This window comes from Platalea leucorodia, assembly GCF_965183815.1.
Source record: "Platalea leucorodia genome assembly, chromosome: 7".
Lineage (NCBI taxonomy): Eukaryota > Metazoa > Chordata > Aves > Pelecaniformes > Threskiornithidae > Platalea > Platalea leucorodia.
Genome location: NC_138829.1, coordinates 8,876,972 through 8,894,886, shown reverse-complemented (window position 1 = coordinate 8,894,886; position 17,915 = coordinate 8,876,972). Strand labels below are relative to the sequence as shown.

At 39.2% G+C, this 17,915-nt stretch overlaps 1 protein-coding gene across 1 annotated transcript in view; it reads left to right on the top strand.

The window, feature by feature from the left end:
• Positions 1 to 3,498: 3,498 nt before the first annotated feature.
• ESR2 (estrogen receptor 2) overlaps positions 3,499 to 17,915 on the top strand; it is a gene marked incomplete at its 5' end in the record, with an annotated part of 33,058 nt that continues 18,641 nt past the window's right edge. The window contains 3 exons of the mRNA XM_082318312.1: positions 3,499 to 3,932; positions 10,928 to 11,103; positions 13,868 to 13,984. Of these exons, the coding sequence (XP_082174438.1) occupies positions 3,499 to 3,932; positions 10,928 to 11,103; positions 13,868 to 13,984 (727 nt within the window). The remainder of the gene's footprint in view (positions 3,933 to 10,927; positions 11,104 to 13,867; positions 13,985 to 17,915) is intronic.

Genomic DNA, 17,915 nt, shown 5'->3' with positions numbered 1-17,915 from the left:
TATTTTCTCTTACGCCAGATGTGAACCCTGCCCTTAGTGACTTAGATTTGTGAATGGTAAGTGTTACTCAAGGAATCGGACAAAATGGTTATTTGCTTAATAATGGCATTTCAGTCCCTGAGTATCTTGCTAAGCTGCACTGACTTAAGTGGACTGAAACATTTACAGTCTCCCAGAAGACCGTAGTATAAAAATAACAGATACCTGTTTTGTTTCTGTGGCTGGTACAGATCTAGTGCAGTGCTGATAGATTAGATCCAAATAATGTACTTGAAAATTGAATCTTGCTTTTAATATCTTTCTTCGGAGAAGGAGGAGATATTGGAATGGGAGTTCACTTTACGTAGGAGTTAATTTCTGTTTAATGAACGGTGCTTAAGATATGAGGACATTATACCAGGATGGAACAAATTTATTAGTTTGTTGCACAACTTATTCTGATCCTTGACTTAAATGTGGTCATGCTTCCTTCTGAGGTATTGGTGTTAGTAGAGTTTGTTTTCTCTAGCCTTAAATCTTAAGATCTTATTCCCTGAATCTGCAGTCCTTCTTTAACTTCACAGTCCTTAGGACTCCACAGTCCAGCAGTCAGTTTTTAGGACCTTCTGAGCAATACTGGATAATTTCAGCGGCTTCACTTTATTTGTGAGGCTCTGGGCTTCCCATTCTAAACTCTCTAGGTATAAGGAAATGTGAACAACGTGATCTCATGTAGATCCATAGTCTCCTGTGGCTAAACTGTTTCTATGACCCAAGTCAATTATCTTAAGCCAATGCTGTTATTTTTTCACTATCTTGCAGTCTGCTGAAGACCGTGAGTACAGATTTCTTTAACCTCCTGGAACCCAGAGTCCCTTCTCTTGTAAATAAGTCATAAGCAGTCTATGTTTGAGGAAGGCTGTACTGACTTTTCATGCTTGCATGGACTCTAAAACAAACTTCACTCTTGCTTCTCATAACTTCTGTGTATGTTTCTAAAGAGTGTGTGTTGCCCTTTGGAGACAATATGTCCTTCCGCTAAACAGGCAGTTATCCTGCATACCACTCTAGAGGATTACCTCTCCAGAAAAACATGACTTAAAGCTCAGCTGATTTCAGTTCATAAAATTGTGTAGTACCAGCTCTGTGTTCTCTCTGCTTCTACAGCATACATGCACATATTTTCCAAATGTCTGAGGGAAACTATGCAACCAGTTGCCTGCTGCAAAAACTATCAAAGTATCATAGCAGAACGTCTCTAGCCGACTATAACAGAGATGATGTTGTAATGCCTCTCAGGTCCTTCTCTCAGAAGGGTTTGGGGTTACCCTGCGATGTGTGCCCTTTGCAAGGGGGCAGAGGGACACTGTTAGCACAGTCAGCTCTTGCTGGACATCCCAGATGCTCCTGCAGGGTGTCCATGCACATCTGGAATATGTGCAGCCTCTGAGATCACAAATAGTGTACAGATTTACCTACACAGAAGCTTTAAATGCATTTTGAATTCAGTGTGCTCACTGGGCCCATTTGTAGTAAACACTGAAAATAGTCTTGAGATCATTTCTTAGTTCTTGAGATCATTTCTTAGTTCCATCATTTGCTGCTTAAAAATTATTCGGGCTACCCACCCCATGCTATGGGAGCAAAAGCACCTTTGGGATTTTCAGTGCTTTTTGCAGTGAAAGTTGAATGGTGCTTGGTTTCTCTTAGAGAAGACTGTGAAACATCTGGCTGGGGCAAACAAAGCGTGTAGATTGTGTGAGGGGTGAGGTCAGATTCTCCTGCTTTGGCTGCATCGCAGTTCCAGTGCAACAACTGCTGGACATAAACAGCTGCTGAGATATCTCATTTTCCTGTTTCCCACAAAGGAAAAAACAGCAGCTGGGTCTGAAGTGCCTGAGATGACTTAAATGAGTTCCTGGTTGTTTCTACAGATATCTTCAGTTTCATAAACAGAGTGCAAAGTGAGAAGGAAGGACGGACCCTGAACTATTCATTTTGTTCTAAAAGACTATTTCTTACATTTTTTGCTAATGCTTCTACCCTCTGTCCTGGCCCTAGAGGAGAAAAATATGTCAATGCCCCAAGATGGCATAGTAGAAATGTCATCTGGCTGAGAATTTTTGGGACAGGGAGGTTGCTGGTACTTCCGCAAACCTGTGTTTGAATCTTCCTCATCTGGCTTTATGGTCACGTGAGGTGAAAAAAGGTAAGAATATTTAGCATCAATACTTTGGCCACTTCTAGAATAGCAAAGCTGTGGGTGACTTTTTAATTATCCCATGATTTTTCATGTTAAGATCTTATTACCACCTGTAAAAGTTCACTACAATATCAGTTCTGGGGGCTGCAACTTGCTATTTTGGAAGCAGAATTGGTATGGATTGCGAGCTATAAGAGGGCTGCATGTCTGTCTTCAAAGCTGGAATGAATTGCAGATGAAACCCATAGTGAAGAATAAAAAATAAATATTTTTAAATGCTACTGTAGCAGTAATGCTTCCAGGACAGGGGGTATGTCTTAGGGGAATGGTTTTGGTGGGCTTTTTTTTTTTTTTTTTCCTTTTCAAAATTTTTTCTCCCTTAAATAATTTGGATATACCTAAATCTGACAGAGAGTATTTACTGTGGGTAAATTAAGGTATCTGTTTTGATAGTTGATTCAGATGAGAGGAAGGATGAAGAGTAGTTGGGATGGGGATGAAGAATGGCAGGAAGTTATAAAACTTCCGGACCTTATGAAATCGCTCAAGTTCTGTCTTGTCAGCTTTGGAAATATCTGTGTTTTGTGACTTCTACTTTTATAATGGCTCTGTTCAGAGGTGCCATACCCAGGGACCTCTCGGTGATGAAGTTGCATTGCTTACTGACGTCCATTACATGTCTTCCTCCTCTGTGGAGAGGGATGTGCAGTGAAGTTCTGGGTTTGGAAGGTAACGGAGAGAGATGTGTGTGTGTTTGTGTGTGTTCAAAACATTTACTGTTGCATGTTTGTGTTGATAAAGGGAAGGCTGAAGTAGCACACTTACAGCGGGAGCAGGAGGTGGTGAGTTTTCATAAAGAGAATTGATTTCGCAGGGCACTCACTCCATAGCTGTGGACCATAGGGTGATTTTGCTTCTGACATAGAGCAGTTTTACCCTGGTTGTAATGAGTTACTTTAGTTAAGATCCAAGTTGTCACCAGCATCTTTGTTTCAGACTTCAAGTGATTTATTATTTTTTTCAGTTATTTTCTAAGGGAGTCTAAAGTCAATGTGTGACTTAGCCTTTATTTTTAAGGAAGTTCTAGAAAGCTTAATTTTTCTTAAAGGTAGTAAATTTGTAAATTGACTGTTTAAGTGCATTTGGTATGTAATCTGTTTTAACAAGATATTTTTATATTTTCTGTTTTACTGATTCCTTTTTTCTTTTATAGAAAAGACTTAATACGGAACTTTCTTACTTTTTAATTCAACTTTTTTTATATCTTACCATCTTAGGATGAATATTTAAACAACAATCTTCAGTCTTGCTTCAAAATGTCCCTGTGTGCATCTTCTCACAAGGACTTTTCTCAGTTGCTGCCACTTCAGGATATTGGATGCAATAAAACAGAAATCAAAAACTCACCCGCTGGTATCATCTCTCCAGTTCCCTACAGCTGTACTCAGGCAACGTTGACAGCAGAACACAGTCCAGTCTATATTTCCTCATCTTACATGGAAAACAGACATGAATATTCTGCAATGGCATTCTGCAGTCCTGCTATGATGAATTACAACATTACCAGCAATTTTGGTGATTCAGAGAGTGCATCTGTGAGGCAAACATCAAGCCCCAATGTGTTATGGTCTGCTCCTGGCCACCTCTCCCCTCTGACATTGCACTGTCAGTCATCGCTTCTGTATGCAGAGCAGCCAAAGAGTCCGTGGTGCGAAGCAAGACCGATGGAGCCAGTGCTACCTGTGATCAGGTCAGGACTACCCATTTCTTTAAAACTTTGCTGAAAATTATTTACAGTTTCTTTAGTTCTTTTAAGTCTTTTCTTTTTACATTTGACTTCTATGTGTTGGTCTCTCTGAGAAACAAAACAAAACCAAAAAACCTCCACCGAACACCAAATCAGTCCTGCGTTTTGTGGGTTTTTTTAATGTAACTTCTGAAATAGGATTTCAATAGCTCCTTAGAGAACTATACATGACACAAACCACTACAAATGCCTTCAATGTGGGAACTGTTTACTGTGTATAAACAAAAGTTCAAGACTTCTAGGTACTACTTTGTGTAATAAAAATGAAGTCCTTTGAGTGAAACAAGTAAAGGTTCATTCTTTTTTCTTTTTCATACAATGTTTTTTTGAATTCCATTTTATCTGGATTTTTTTTAAACTGCATCTAATAGTTGTGAAGGCTTTTCACAAACTTAGGGACATATTTTTTCTGTTTTTTTGGTTTTAGTATTGTTGTGGTTTAACCCCAGCCAGTGACTAAGCACCACACAGGTTCTTGCTCGCTCCCCTCCCCGGTGGGATGGGGGAGAGAATCGGAAGGGTAAAAGTGAGAAAACTCATGGGTTGAGATAAAGACAGTTTAATAGGTAAAGTAAAAGTTACAAGCAAACCAAAACAAGGAATTCATTCACTACTTCCCATGGGCAGGCAGGTGCTCAGCCGTCTCCAGGACAGCAGGGCTCCATCACGTGTAACGGTTACCTGGGAAGACAAACACCATCACTCCAAATGTCCCCCCCTTCCTTCTTCTTCCCCCAGCTTTACATGCTGAGCATGATGCCATATGGTGTGGGACATCCCTTTGGTCAGTTGGGGTCAGCTGTCCCAGCCGTGTCCCCTCCCAGCTCCTTGTGCACCCCCAGCCCCCTCGCTGGTGGGGTGGGGTGAGGGGCAGAAAAGGCCTTGACTCTGTGTAAGCACTGCTCAGCAGTAATGAAACCATCCCTGTGTTATCAACACTGTTTTCACCACAAATCCATAACATAGCCCCATACTAGCTACTGTGAAGAAAATTAACTCTATCCCAGCCAAAACCAGCACAAATATTAACAGTCACACAGCAGCACGCATCATGTTCAAAAGGGTGCTGCTACTGAGAAGTCTGACATTGTTTCTTGTTGCTGTTCTCAACTAACTTTATGAAGGCGTTGTGAACAGCAGATTCATGAGCTAAATTTTCAGCTGTAAAGAAACGGTATTTGCAAAAACATGTTCCCATTCTGCACATTTGCTCATATTACTAAACCATAAGCAGTGTGTAGATCATCAGCTGATGAAATTACTCCATTCATGGGCACAACAGCTGTCAGATGGATAAAAGCACAGGGTGTTGCAGGTGCTGTTCCTGTTTTAGGAGCTGCATGTTTATTCATAGGGCTCCTTATTTAACTTCAGCAGTCATTGTCAGTATGAAAAATAGTGTGTCCTGGCAAGTTTTAGTTTAATTGTTAATAAAGGATTTGTGCTATTTTTGAGACTACCCACATTCCTTCTGCAATGGGTGGCCCTTATGTTGACTGCACAGGGCTAAGGCGTGAGATCTACGCCTACTTCAGACTTGTAGGCTGCACGGATCTTCAGCCCGGCCACCTGACTAGTCTCTATTTGGAGTCAACAGAGAGCAGCAGGCAGTTCTGGAGTGCAAATCTACTTTAAGTGTAGGTGTGTGGATTGGGAGAGGCTGTTTTGGTAGCACTTATATACAGAAGAATTCCCCAAGCGGGTCTAATGTGAATAGGGCTAACATCCAGACTCTTCGTGCTTTGGTTAGTGTTTCAAAACTTTGACAGTCCTGGGAAGGCTGCTGTAGGTTAGTGTTTGAAGCTGTCCAGATGACAGGACAGCAGCTGGAATAGCCCAAGAGCAAGAGCACCCCATCTGATGCTCTGCAGCGTGCTCTCTACATAGACAGAAGGGAAGACAAACCTGCCACAGTGGAGTTTAAGTAAATAACTCTTCAGCCACTTGTATAGATTCATACAGACTATTGCTCTTGTAGCTGATGATGACCTAAGTTAAAGAGGAGAAATGAAATCTGGAGTCTAAATTCATGGATGATCTGTATTGTTCAGCAGCAAGTAACTACTGTGTTGCTAGCTGGACCTTCTCAGTGGTTCGTCTCAGTATGAGGCATTTTAACCCCCACTTTGTGTATAGAATTTGTAAAAAAGAAAAAAAAATTGATGTGGAAACACAAAAAGCAAGAGCTGTAATTTCCTTATTGTGGATATCTGTCCTGAAATAAGGCTGTAAAGAAAAAAAAGCCCTGCGTTTCCTTTTGCTTTATCCTTTGGTGAAGTCTTAAATTAATGTCATGAACATTATATTTATTGCCATGGGAACAATGTCTGTGACACTACAGATTTCTAGATTATAACTAGAAGGAAGAGTTCTTGGGACTGAAACTTAAAGAAATAGCTCTGGGGGAAGGGAGAGACTAATGCTGTAAAGTGTCATTTTAAACATCATTGTAGTTTGAGACAAGGGATTTTGTTTGAAAGATGAGTAAGAAAGCATTACTACATACTTGGGCCTGTTTGTTACACAATTTATTTTACCTTTCAAAATAAAGCAAGAGTCTCACCGTGAGAGCAGTGTATTTTCCCTGGGTGTAAATTTCTGTTAACATTAGCTAAACTAATGTGGTCCACTTTGCTAAAGCTGATCACTGTGTAAGTTGGATCTCCTTGTAGATCCGCTTAAAATAAGGAACCTGAATTCTCAGCATTCCCTTTCCTCGCAAATAGGTTCATTATATGAATACAGAATAAATTTATTTAACTTTGTTAAATGCAAATGTGTATGCAGTGCAGTGTTACTTTGCACCACTAGTTCAACAAAAATAAATTGTATTCCATGTAAAATTAGATGTGAATTTTTATAGTTCCTTTTTTTCATATGAAATGGCAATAATTTGGTGATAAAGACTCTGCTACATTTGTTTGCATTATAGGTCCTGTACCTAGTGAAATAGTCTCATAAATTCTGTTGATCCAGGATCACTCAATGTATATTAAAACGACATGAAGAGAAAAGGAATGTGACAGTGTAATTATATTATACTTAAAAGTAGTCTGAAATTGATTTCTGTCTTCATCTCCTAAATAAAAGGGTTTTAATTAAAGAAACAAAAAGTTTATTTCCAAAATGAACAGATATACTACTTCCTAAAAAGTATTAGGAAACTTTAATGAAGTTGCCAGAGTGATGTTTCTGGAACTTAATTTGTTCTTCTTTTCTATTATTTTCTCTGTGCTTCTGACTAATTACAGGTAGAGTGTGCAAGTAAAGGTTTTTGGGTACAGAGGCTAGAAATGCTTGCTTAATTAGAAATTATTTAGTAACTTTGTCTTGTTCACCATGTGCTAATATCATATTTATACATTGCTTAAACTCTCCTCTGAAGCCATAATTATTTGCATTATTCTCCTATGCTTTTTTTATTGTGCTCATTCTGCAGAGCACTTAAATGTATATTGAAGTCCCTTTGGGATGATGGGTTGGCATCTCCATTTTATGATGGAATAGTTATAGAGATTAAGCAAAAATATGTCCCTTAATTTTGAGATATCTGCATCAGGATTTTCAGCATATTAATCAATGTTTGGAGCGTAGCAGAACCTGTGCTTTGGAGATATAAATATTGACAGTTATGTGGTATTAACAATTCCAGAAGTTATAGTGGAGGGAGTCTCTAGAAAATGAGGAAGATAAAGATTGAAAAGTATTCTTCAGCTGATTTTTGCCCATCATCTTGTGCACATTCTGGGAGAGAAAGGAGAAGCCTTCTTCATCCTACAGCTTAGACTTGTATGGGATTGAATTATCTCCAGGCACTGAATGAGCCAGTGGCCTGTGAGAGGGAGGGAATAGTTATAAGAAATTATAAAATCTGGAGTATTAATTTTTGACTTAATGGATTTTTTTCATTTTCTTAGAGGTTTTTTTCTCTCTTTCTTTTTATAATGTACAATAGTTTAGGTTTTAAAAAAACCTGACAGACAACAAATGCCGTGAGCAAATCTTGCTACTTTCTAGGTCAAATCCTTGCCACTCTTCTTCATTTTTAATAAAAAGTTGAATTTAGGTTCAAGTCTTGCAGGTGTGGCATATGCAACAAACACTTGCTGCGGCAAAGCTAGAGGTAATTAGAAGACAGGATAGATGATACTGAATAACTTAAACAGTCTTGCTAATTCCTTCTCCTTTAGGGTGATCATCTTGTCACTGTTGATGACTAGTAGGAAATCACTGACTTGTTACTTCCAAAAAATCTTAATTCTTTTTATGGAAATATAATATGTCTATATAGAAACCATCATCATAAAATAGAGAGGAGTATTAGGAGGTGTAAAGCGATAAATCTTTGTTCATGCGGTTCCTCAGTAGCAGCCAGGGTACATCCCCCATTTTCCTGCATCCTTTGGCACGGGAGCTTTGTGGGCATACAGCCAGCTGCCGGCAGTTCTTCTGGAGGACCTGGCAGCTCATTCATCTGCTGAGCACGCTGGAGTGCACCAGTCCCAAGAGCGCTGGGAGGCAGTCTCTAACCACGTGTGGGGCTACCCACTCCGGTTTGCTGTCTGTGTGGATATGCTCTCTGATCGCCAGGTTCTCAGGGTAAGGAACATGTAATTTAAAGCTCTTGACTGTTTCCTGGTTCTGTTGTCCTTAAAGAACAACAGTAACAAAACGATCAGGTTTGACCCTCCTGCTGCGCTGCTGCGGCTATTGCAGGCAAGCAGATTTGCTGCCCGCTTGGCCTGCAGGAGGAATTTGTTCCAGATTGTTGCTCTGCGTGCAAGCTGTTTGCCACAGCCTGTGGAAGTCATGCAGCTTGCATGTGTGCAGGGTGACTGTCGTTAAACTTTTAAGCAGGGAAAGAAAAAGTGTTTTTTAAAATACTTTTCATGTCTGGAAGGTTAAAAAACACTACTCCTCAGGGAGATGTTACGGTGTGTGCTTTTTCTTTATTTTCATCCATAACATCTTGGTGCTTTAATGAGGGCAATAAACATTGCTCTCTACAGCATATCAATCAGTCACTGAGATGCTCTCTAGCTGATTTTGATTCTCTTCTGACTCTCACAATTGGATCGTAATTCCCAAGTAGAGCTTAAAAATATACCTCTTCTTCTAATGTGAAACACAAATTTACTTTTTTTTCCAAATATAAGGAAACAGGAAGGAATAGCAATGCTTTTTCCTCCTTGCATTAGCAGCATGTTAGGCGTGTGCGATACAGTCCCTTTATTCTAAGGGAGAGTTCCCCCACACTGGTCTTCCCAGCATGGCAGAAGGGGAAATGATTTAGTGATTCAGCAATCCATTAACAGGGGTATGTGTGTAATCAAAGACTGGGCTTGTTAAACATCTAAACACCCTTATGCCCTGTAATATCTGAATGAATTAACATTTTTTTAAAAGCTTGCAGTAACTTAATTGTACAACAAATACCTTAATTTTTCTGTTTTGGAATTTGCTCAAAGAACCACCTTTTTTCCTTTCCGAATTTTCTACTAGGGAATTGTAGCGCGTTCTCCTCAAATACTGATAAACTCGATGATTTTTAGTTGGCATGTGGGTGTGTTTGTCCATACCTCCTGTCATGAAACCAGCACAAAGTCTACTTTTAATATGTTAGGGAAAGCCTCTTTGACAGCACTTTCAGCATGTGTCTACTGTTCTTTTTAAACTTACTCTTGTTGCTGAACAGGTTTCTTCTGCCCTGGCAACATACCCATGTTCTTTAGAAGTCATAAACCTTGCTGCCTGCTGTCTTTTCCCAGCTGGTATTTCTTCTCCCTAATCATGCTGGAAGGTGGGATGAGGAAAATTCTGCAGTTTCTAACTTCTGCCTCTGTGCTTAAGTGTATACCTATAAGTTGACTGTACAGCTTTCCCTTTGTCAAACTGCTGCTGAGAGTTTGCACATGACATTGTTTTCTTTCTATCTAGAAATTGTATTGGCCATGAAGGTAAGGCATGCTAAGACCACCAAGAAAATGAAGTCCAGAGAAGAAGTACACAATGGATGCACTTCCTATACCTAAAAACCGCTTTACTGATAATCTAAGTTCCTTTCCTCTTGCTGTTTGTTTACAGGATCTTGGCGTCAGGAATTGGTTGTTATTTCATGTTTTTATCCTGTTCTAATTTTAGTCCAGTCAGTAAGAACAGTTCCAGTAAGTTGAAACTATTTGCAGTGCTTCAGGAAAGCGTATATCTTATTAATTTATATGGAGCAATAATTTATGTATGAAAGTATTTTATTAATTGTGTTCTCCATTCTTCTTGTATTCAGACTTCCTTTTATTTAGCATTAGGGTGATCAATGTGGGCCGTCACCTTGAACAGAAAACTTTGTCCAACATTGTGAGTTAATCTTGTAGGCTGAGATTCACATCTCAAGATATTTGTCTCCAGCATCTCATTGAATGAATAAAGCCTTGTTTAAAGGATGAAGTATTTGAGACTAGATGTGTATTGCTCCATCTAGTATTTTGGCTTGCTAACAGTACAAAGCAACTGCAGCTCTGTCCGTGGTAGTGTTTATCGTGTCAGGCTGAGCTGTGTGAGTTCACATTTTCCATGAGAAGCTTCCCAAAGGCAAAGTCGATTTGGTTCACAAATTCCTGCACTTGTACATTTCCAAGGATTCTTCAAGGTCCATCAGCATTCTATATGATTTTCCCAGCGTTCATGTGAATGACACGTCAGCAGTCCAGTTTTATGCCTTTGAGTATTTTAAAACTTCATAGTCTGTTGTCATTGAAAGCTCTGTGATCAGACTATATGCTTTAAATAACCTTATCAGAAAAAGGCTTAACAGTGTTTCACACTATCCTGCATTCAGTAATAAGAAGACTCAATAGAGAGAAAATAGAAGACAATGGAAAATAACGAAACTCTTTGCAATGTAGATTAATTTTATAACAGATGTTTTTCTTTTTTATCAGAGAAACGTTAAAAAGAAAAACTAATGGCAATGACTGTACAAGCCCAATTGCAAATAATCCTGGCTCAAAAAGGGATGCCCACTTCTGTGCAGTCTGCAGTGACTATGCTTCAGGATACCACTATGGGGTCTGGTCATGTGAAGGCTGCAAAGCATTCTTTAAAAGAAGTATTCAAGGTAGGAGAATCAGCTTTTGATAACTTTGCTCAAATAAGTTGTTTCATATGATCAGGGGCTGCAGCGGTTGATCTAGTAATGAGTTGATCTAAAATCCTGGTGTATGGTGCTGCACACTGAAAATAAAGCAACACATGATTTGACTACTTTATCGTTTGGCTTTTACATTATCAAGATCTGGAAACATTACAAAGTGAGCAATTGATTTCTTTAGAGAAGAGGTGGAATACATAACACGGGAAGGGCCTGCAGCAAAGGCCTTGGTGAGGTGGCACTGCAGAGCTGTGAATCTGGTTGCAGTTTGTGTCCCAAAGTAGACATAGTACTTATGAATTAGTTATAATAGACAGAGTTAGAGTAGATAATTGTCTGGAGACTTTTCGTGCCAGGACCTATTCTTGACAAGAGTATATTGCCTGGAGCTGTTGAGTCATAGCACATAATATCTACACCGTATGTAGGATATAAAAATATGTGTAGCAAGTATGAGGTACAAACCTGATTATTGTTATTTCTCTGCCCTCCACCCCCCAGAGCCTACACTGCAGTATTTCTTACTCTGCTAGATCTCTCTATTGAAAATTTCCACTTCAGTGTTTAAATTCTTAAATATTTGGTATTTAGTTCAAATTTGCTGAGTGACTGCAGTATGAAGTAAATGTAGGTCTCCATGGTTGTTATCACAGCCTATGGGCAGTGACCTATGCACCATATTGCAGCTTTGGAGCACTTCATTTCTTAACCTTGGCTCTAGTTATGTTCTTTGGCCTCATCTGGGGCCTTTTTGTGGAAACGTGATTGGACTGACACTGGATACTACGTGCAGATACTGACACAGAAAATCCTGTGATTTTTTGGTCTGTAATGTTCCCTTCCTCTTCTGCACGCAAAGCCTTTAGCAATCTTGAGATATTTTCTTTTGGATCAATATGGCAGAGTTGGTGTCACCATTAGAATCAAATTTAATTCAAAACTTGTTTACCTTTTCAATTTATTGTGCAAGTTCTGCATGGGTGAACACCAATTTCTATAAACCTGTGCAAGTTCTTTTGATTTCTAAAATAATTGAAGAGAACTTTGTCTCCAGTTTGACACAAATGGAGACTGAATTTGATCTCAAAGTGTTTTCTGTCAGGAAAATTATTTGCCTGCTCCAGGCTGCTCACATGTGCTTTGGCCGTGAGCAAGTTACCCATTGTGGCCTTTTGTACACCTTAATGTAACCTGTCAGGTAACGCTTGTTTGTAATTCAAATAAATGAAAGTAAGTTCTTGGCATAAAACACTATCAAGCATTCAGTTGCCACTGTTGTTATGAAGGATATTGCTTATAAAAATAAAAAACTTCTGGGCTTACCATAGTCCAAAATGTTGGGCTAATGTCTAATTAAAATTAGATGGTATGACCGAGCAACTGTGTGTGGTCTCCTCTGCTTGTCCAAGTTTGTAGTGTAGTGTATTCGTCCCACATCTCTGAACATCTGCCTGCAAGCTAAATTATCCCAAGGCCACAGGAGTTTTAAACCACTTTATACTCTAGTGTGCTTTGGTTATAGTGCAACAGAGAGCTTCCTCCTCCTTTCCCCCCATGTTGTGTGAAGAGTGATAAACAGTAATTTGTTTTTCAGTCATATCTGCCAGTAGGAAACAGGACAAACTGTAACCTGATCGCTTCTTTTTAAAATTGTCGGTTCAAAAATTCAAGGTTAAAATTATTTTAATTTTGCAAGGAAATAGTCACAATGGTTCAGTTAAATAATTACTCTTGGGGACATGAACTCTTGGACTTGCATCAAATAAAAAAAAATCTAGTAGCTGTATCTTTGCCTGAACTATTCTAAAAGTTTGAAAAAATAACTTAAAAAACAACCTGAGAGAAAAGACGTTAAGAAATGTAAATGAGGGAACATTTTTTTTGCATCCTTTGGTAACTACTGCAAGAGAGATTTCCAGTATTTGGCAGGAGGTGATTTGACTCTATTTACACCAAGAGCATACTCAAGTCCAGTTTACAGTAACAAACCTTTGGATCAGATTATTGCTTAATGAAATACAATAATGTAAAGGGGTTTGGGTGGGGGCTAGGTGAGGTGGGAGAGAAGGAGGAGACAACAGAAGAAGCTGTAGTGGAAACTGATGAAAATAAGAGAAACACTTGTCCACAATATCTAAAAGTTTTACCTTCTGATTGTGCTTTTCTTTATACTATACAGCATGCATTATTTTATACTAGTCTTCTTTCTTTCTTGGGATACTTTTTTTTATTAACTTTGGTCCAGGGTCAGTCCTCCAAAGGGTTCTTCATTCCTGGAACTCACTACATCAGTGAGTTCAGTAAACAGAGCTGTAGTTTACTTAAATCTTTGCAGGACTGAAGCTGTGTGCACTGCTGTTTCAACTCTGCTGAGGAAATACAAATCTGCTATCTGCCATCTGTAGAGTCCCAATATACAGTAAGAAGTTGGAGGCTGGGACCAAATTTCTACAAGAGCATATGTCCCATTTTAAAAAATGAGTTGGTATTAGAAGGTGCTTGGTTATCTAACAGTCATCAGTGAAAGCCTGCCTATGTTGTCTGGTTACTTTTTGAGGCCACAGATTGACGTTTTCAGTACAGGATAAATACGTATTTTTGCATCAGTTAAATCAATGGAGCTTAGATATATGCATATGAAGAAGTTGAGATGCTTAAAAGGTCCTGATTTGGGAAATGACCAAGAGAGACTGTTGGAGATGTTAAATTTTCTCTTCTTACTCTGCTGCAGGACATAACGATTACATCTGCCCAGCTACCAATCAATGCACGATAGACAAAAACAGGCGCAAAAGCTGCCAGGCATGCCGGCTACGGAAATGTTATGAAGTGGGAATGATGAAATGTGGTGAGTTTTTTATGTCTGTGTTGTTTGCTTGGGTTTTGCTGGCTTTTTTTTTCCCCTTCAGTCAATTCTGTATAGCTTTTTTTTTTTCTTTTTTTTCTTGGAATCCTAAAAAGGCACAACAGGCAATTACAGCAAGGTTTAAGCTGGTTTTATAGGAAGGAATGTACTGATTCTTAAAGCAGAAGACTTTTCATTTTCAGAAGAAAAACTGTGGGAATGAGTAAGGTGTAGGTTAAGCACTTGAAAACCCTAGTACCTCTGCCGAGGCCTGTGAAGGCAGCTTACTTACGTAGAATCTATGATTCTCTGATTCTGATTCTACTTGCATGCTGTGTTCTGCAGAATGGGAAGCCAAGACCTGCTGCTGCCTGAGCCTCAAACCAAACTGAAATCTCATCTAATATGGGGTAAATGAGCCTGTACTGTGCTCTGCTGGTTGAATGTAATGCAAGAAGAGCAGTGCCCCATCAAAGCAGCGGTTAATTAACCCAGTATCCTGCCTCCAACAGTGGCAAGAGTGAGTGCCTCAGAGGCAGTGTAAGAATGAGACTAGCACCTAAGTGACACTACTGCTGACAACTCTCAGCTTCCAAAAATTAGCAGTTGGGGACTTCTGGTCAAGAAGATGTTTCTCGTATTTAATAGGCCTTAATGGATTAATAGAAAGGCAACTTTTCCGTTGTCCCTCTTTTTAAACCTGGAAAGTCTTAGCATCTACAACATCCCATAGCAGCTTGACCACCTGTCATGTGAAGAACCAGCTCTCTGGTTGCCAGGCTTTTTTGTGGGACTTTGGTGGGGCGGTGGGGCAGGCAATGGGCGGGCTGTTCTTTTTTTGAACAGGCTATTTTCATGTGATGCCCTCCAGCTCTTCCATCAAAACAAGTAGTGAACAGCCACTGTTTGTCACTGCACCACTCAGAATTATCCAGCCTTTTCTCTTATTCCTGTCTTGTACTTACAGCGATGTGGCTTCACTGTAGTTGTACGTTTATAGATGATATTTTAAGGGTTACTTTTAAGGAGAAAATAACTTAAAAGATATTTCAATATCTAATGTACTTTCACAGTCAAGGTTTGCTGTTGTTTCTTATAGATTCACCAATGTACATGATAGAAATAGGCTGGGAAAACATCACATACATAGGAACACTGGAGTGGAAAGGAGAAGGTCGCTGTGCTTGGCTCTCCGTGATTTGCAGGCGTGCATCTCATTCCATCCCATTTAATGTAGATACCTATTTCTATTTCAGAGCTAGGCAGTGTTTTCATCCTCCCACTGCTTTGGTCTGAAGGCTGTTTGCAGAATATTATTTCTTTCATTAGGAACATTCGTTAGAATTCCAGCCTGCATTTATTGCTGGACAATTAATGCCCGTTTCTTCTTGTGGCAACATTGTATTGTAGCTTAGAGGCTCCTCTTCTCTTTATTGTTAACAGTCTGGTTGTATTTACAGACTACGCCATATCCCCTCACAACCTTTGTTTTATTAGGCTAAATAAACCAAGAAATCTCCTCCTCTTGCAAAAACAAAAAAAAAAACCAGACAGAATCTGGAAGTTGTCAGGGTAGCTTATCCCTCAATCTGCTGCAGGCTGAAATAATCCTTTTTGCGCTGGGCTGATCACAATCATGGACAATATTCCTGTGAATTTTCCTCACTGTAGTAGCATTAATAGATATCTGTTTCTGCAGGAGCTTTTCTCTGCGTACAACCCAGAATCCTATTTACCTTTTTCATGGTTGCATCATGCTGGCAGTTCATAATCATTCTATGATCTGTTATGATTGCAGCCTCCCTGTTCATTTCTAGCTGATAACTCCCAGCTTAGAGCTACAATTTCAATTGTTCCTTGTATTATATTTGTACTCCTTAAGTACATTTAGTTTCTGTTGCTCAAGTCAACTAGTTCTTTCTATATGAAGCTCCTATCTTGTTCTGCACGGATGATGCATCTCAGCTTTATTGGTGTTTTTCGTTAATATGGCCTTAGCTACCTTTGCTGCCTGGCCTCCAGAAAGGAAAGCCTTATGCTTGCAAATAAGACTCCTTTTGAAACCTTACTTTCTGAATGGTGTCACTGTCTTTTGTTCATCTTTATGACTGAGCATTTTACTCAAAGTTTTTCCAACAGGTGTTTCTATCAAGACCCAGTTCTGGAGTTGGAGAGGTTTTGTAAAGATTGATTCCACTATGATATTATAGGGTGGTCCTCCACAGTGCTTTCCTTAAATTAATCCTTTTATTCCAATTGTCCAGGAAGTCCTGGTTTGTGATTAGACCTCATAGACACTATGGTATTACAAGAAATAAATAATGATATGTACTTATGTCTTAGCCTGTGTGCCTTTCAATATTGTCACATATTCATAAACACATGTTCCTACAATAATGAATGTTTATAGGACATTAATGACTGTGCCAGACAAAAAATGACACTTTGAAACTATAACCAGAAAATAACAGGAAATGTATTTTTTAAAAGTTAGTTTTTTAAATAGTAGCACTGAAATTTGAGACTCTTGAGAATTTAATCTGAGTCTTAACAATTTAATTTCAGAAAAAGGAATATAAAAATTACTCAGAATTGTCTGAGTTGCCTGATGAGTTAAGTGGCACCTGTGAGTAAAGCTGATGCATGGACACATGGTGACAGACATTTAAACCAGTCAGATTTTAAAACTGTATTTCTTACATGAAATTTAAATGCCATTTCCTGCAGACCAGAGTGATTATCTTTCAATTTTTTTCTTGTTAGAGCCATATTTTAATACCAGTTTTTTATTGTAGGAAGCCATAAAAGAATATGTTTTCTTGTTAATGAAGGCTTTTCCCCATCTCTGGTCCTTTCCCAGGACACTTAGTGAATGCATTGGTTCACATCTGCTAAAACCCTGGATAGGATAGAATGGTTTGTAAGTGCATTTCTGCTCAGTGGAGACTTGTTGTCCAGCAGAAGTGATAAAAGAACCTCAATTACCACTTTGTAGTTTATGAAAGCTCTTCATAAAAACTCTGCGCTCTTTGCATCAAATCTTTAAATCCTCATTTTGCATATTATCAATAGACACCTTGAGAAAAAGTGCATATATATGTGTATGTATATATAGCATACATCTCTATGTGTAAATATGATTAGTCAGTACATGCCATCTTTAAAACAGTAGGAGGCAGTAGGAAAGTGTTGCTTTGGAGTATTCTGGTCTGAAATTCTCTTGGATGTCATCGCATTCATAAACATTGAGAAGTCAACCCAACAAGCCACGGGTATTTCAGTGGAGGCTAGCTTGGGGGTGCTTTGTATTAAGGTGATAATGGATTTTCTTACAAAATATACCATCATTGCCAAAAGCACAAAGAGGGTCTTTGAGACACTGCATCTGCAAATTTCTCTGTAGGAAGCCTGTGTTGCCTACTGTTCCAATCAAGAAAGCTACTGCTAAATTTTGGCACTAAGACTACTAGCAATGGTAGAAAAATGATTGCAAATCACTGTCACCAGGAACAAGGAAAACAGAAATACTGCAGTAAACTCTGCCCAGCAAACTTGAATAAAACAGATCGGGATAAAACTGATCTTCTCTTGGAGCTTTCTGGTGTTTACCTGAGGAGCCTGAAATGGACTGGGCTCTTTGCCAAAGGCAGTAAAGAAGAGGGGAGTTGCTTCATCACTTCATCCCACTCTGGGAGCAGCTATGCTCATGCTTTTCTTTTTTGCTTCCTGAGGCTCAAATAAACCTTCTTCCATAAGGAGTTTCCAGTTTCCCTGTTGGACTAGAGTTACCTTTTATTTCCCCGCCCCGCTCCTCTATCTTTTTCCCCATGTGCCAGTTCTCAACACGTTGAAAATGTTCCAAAGATAAAGCTCCTCTCTGCCCCCACCCCGACCCAAGTGAGGAGCCTGAGGGGCCATACTAAAAAGTGATCAT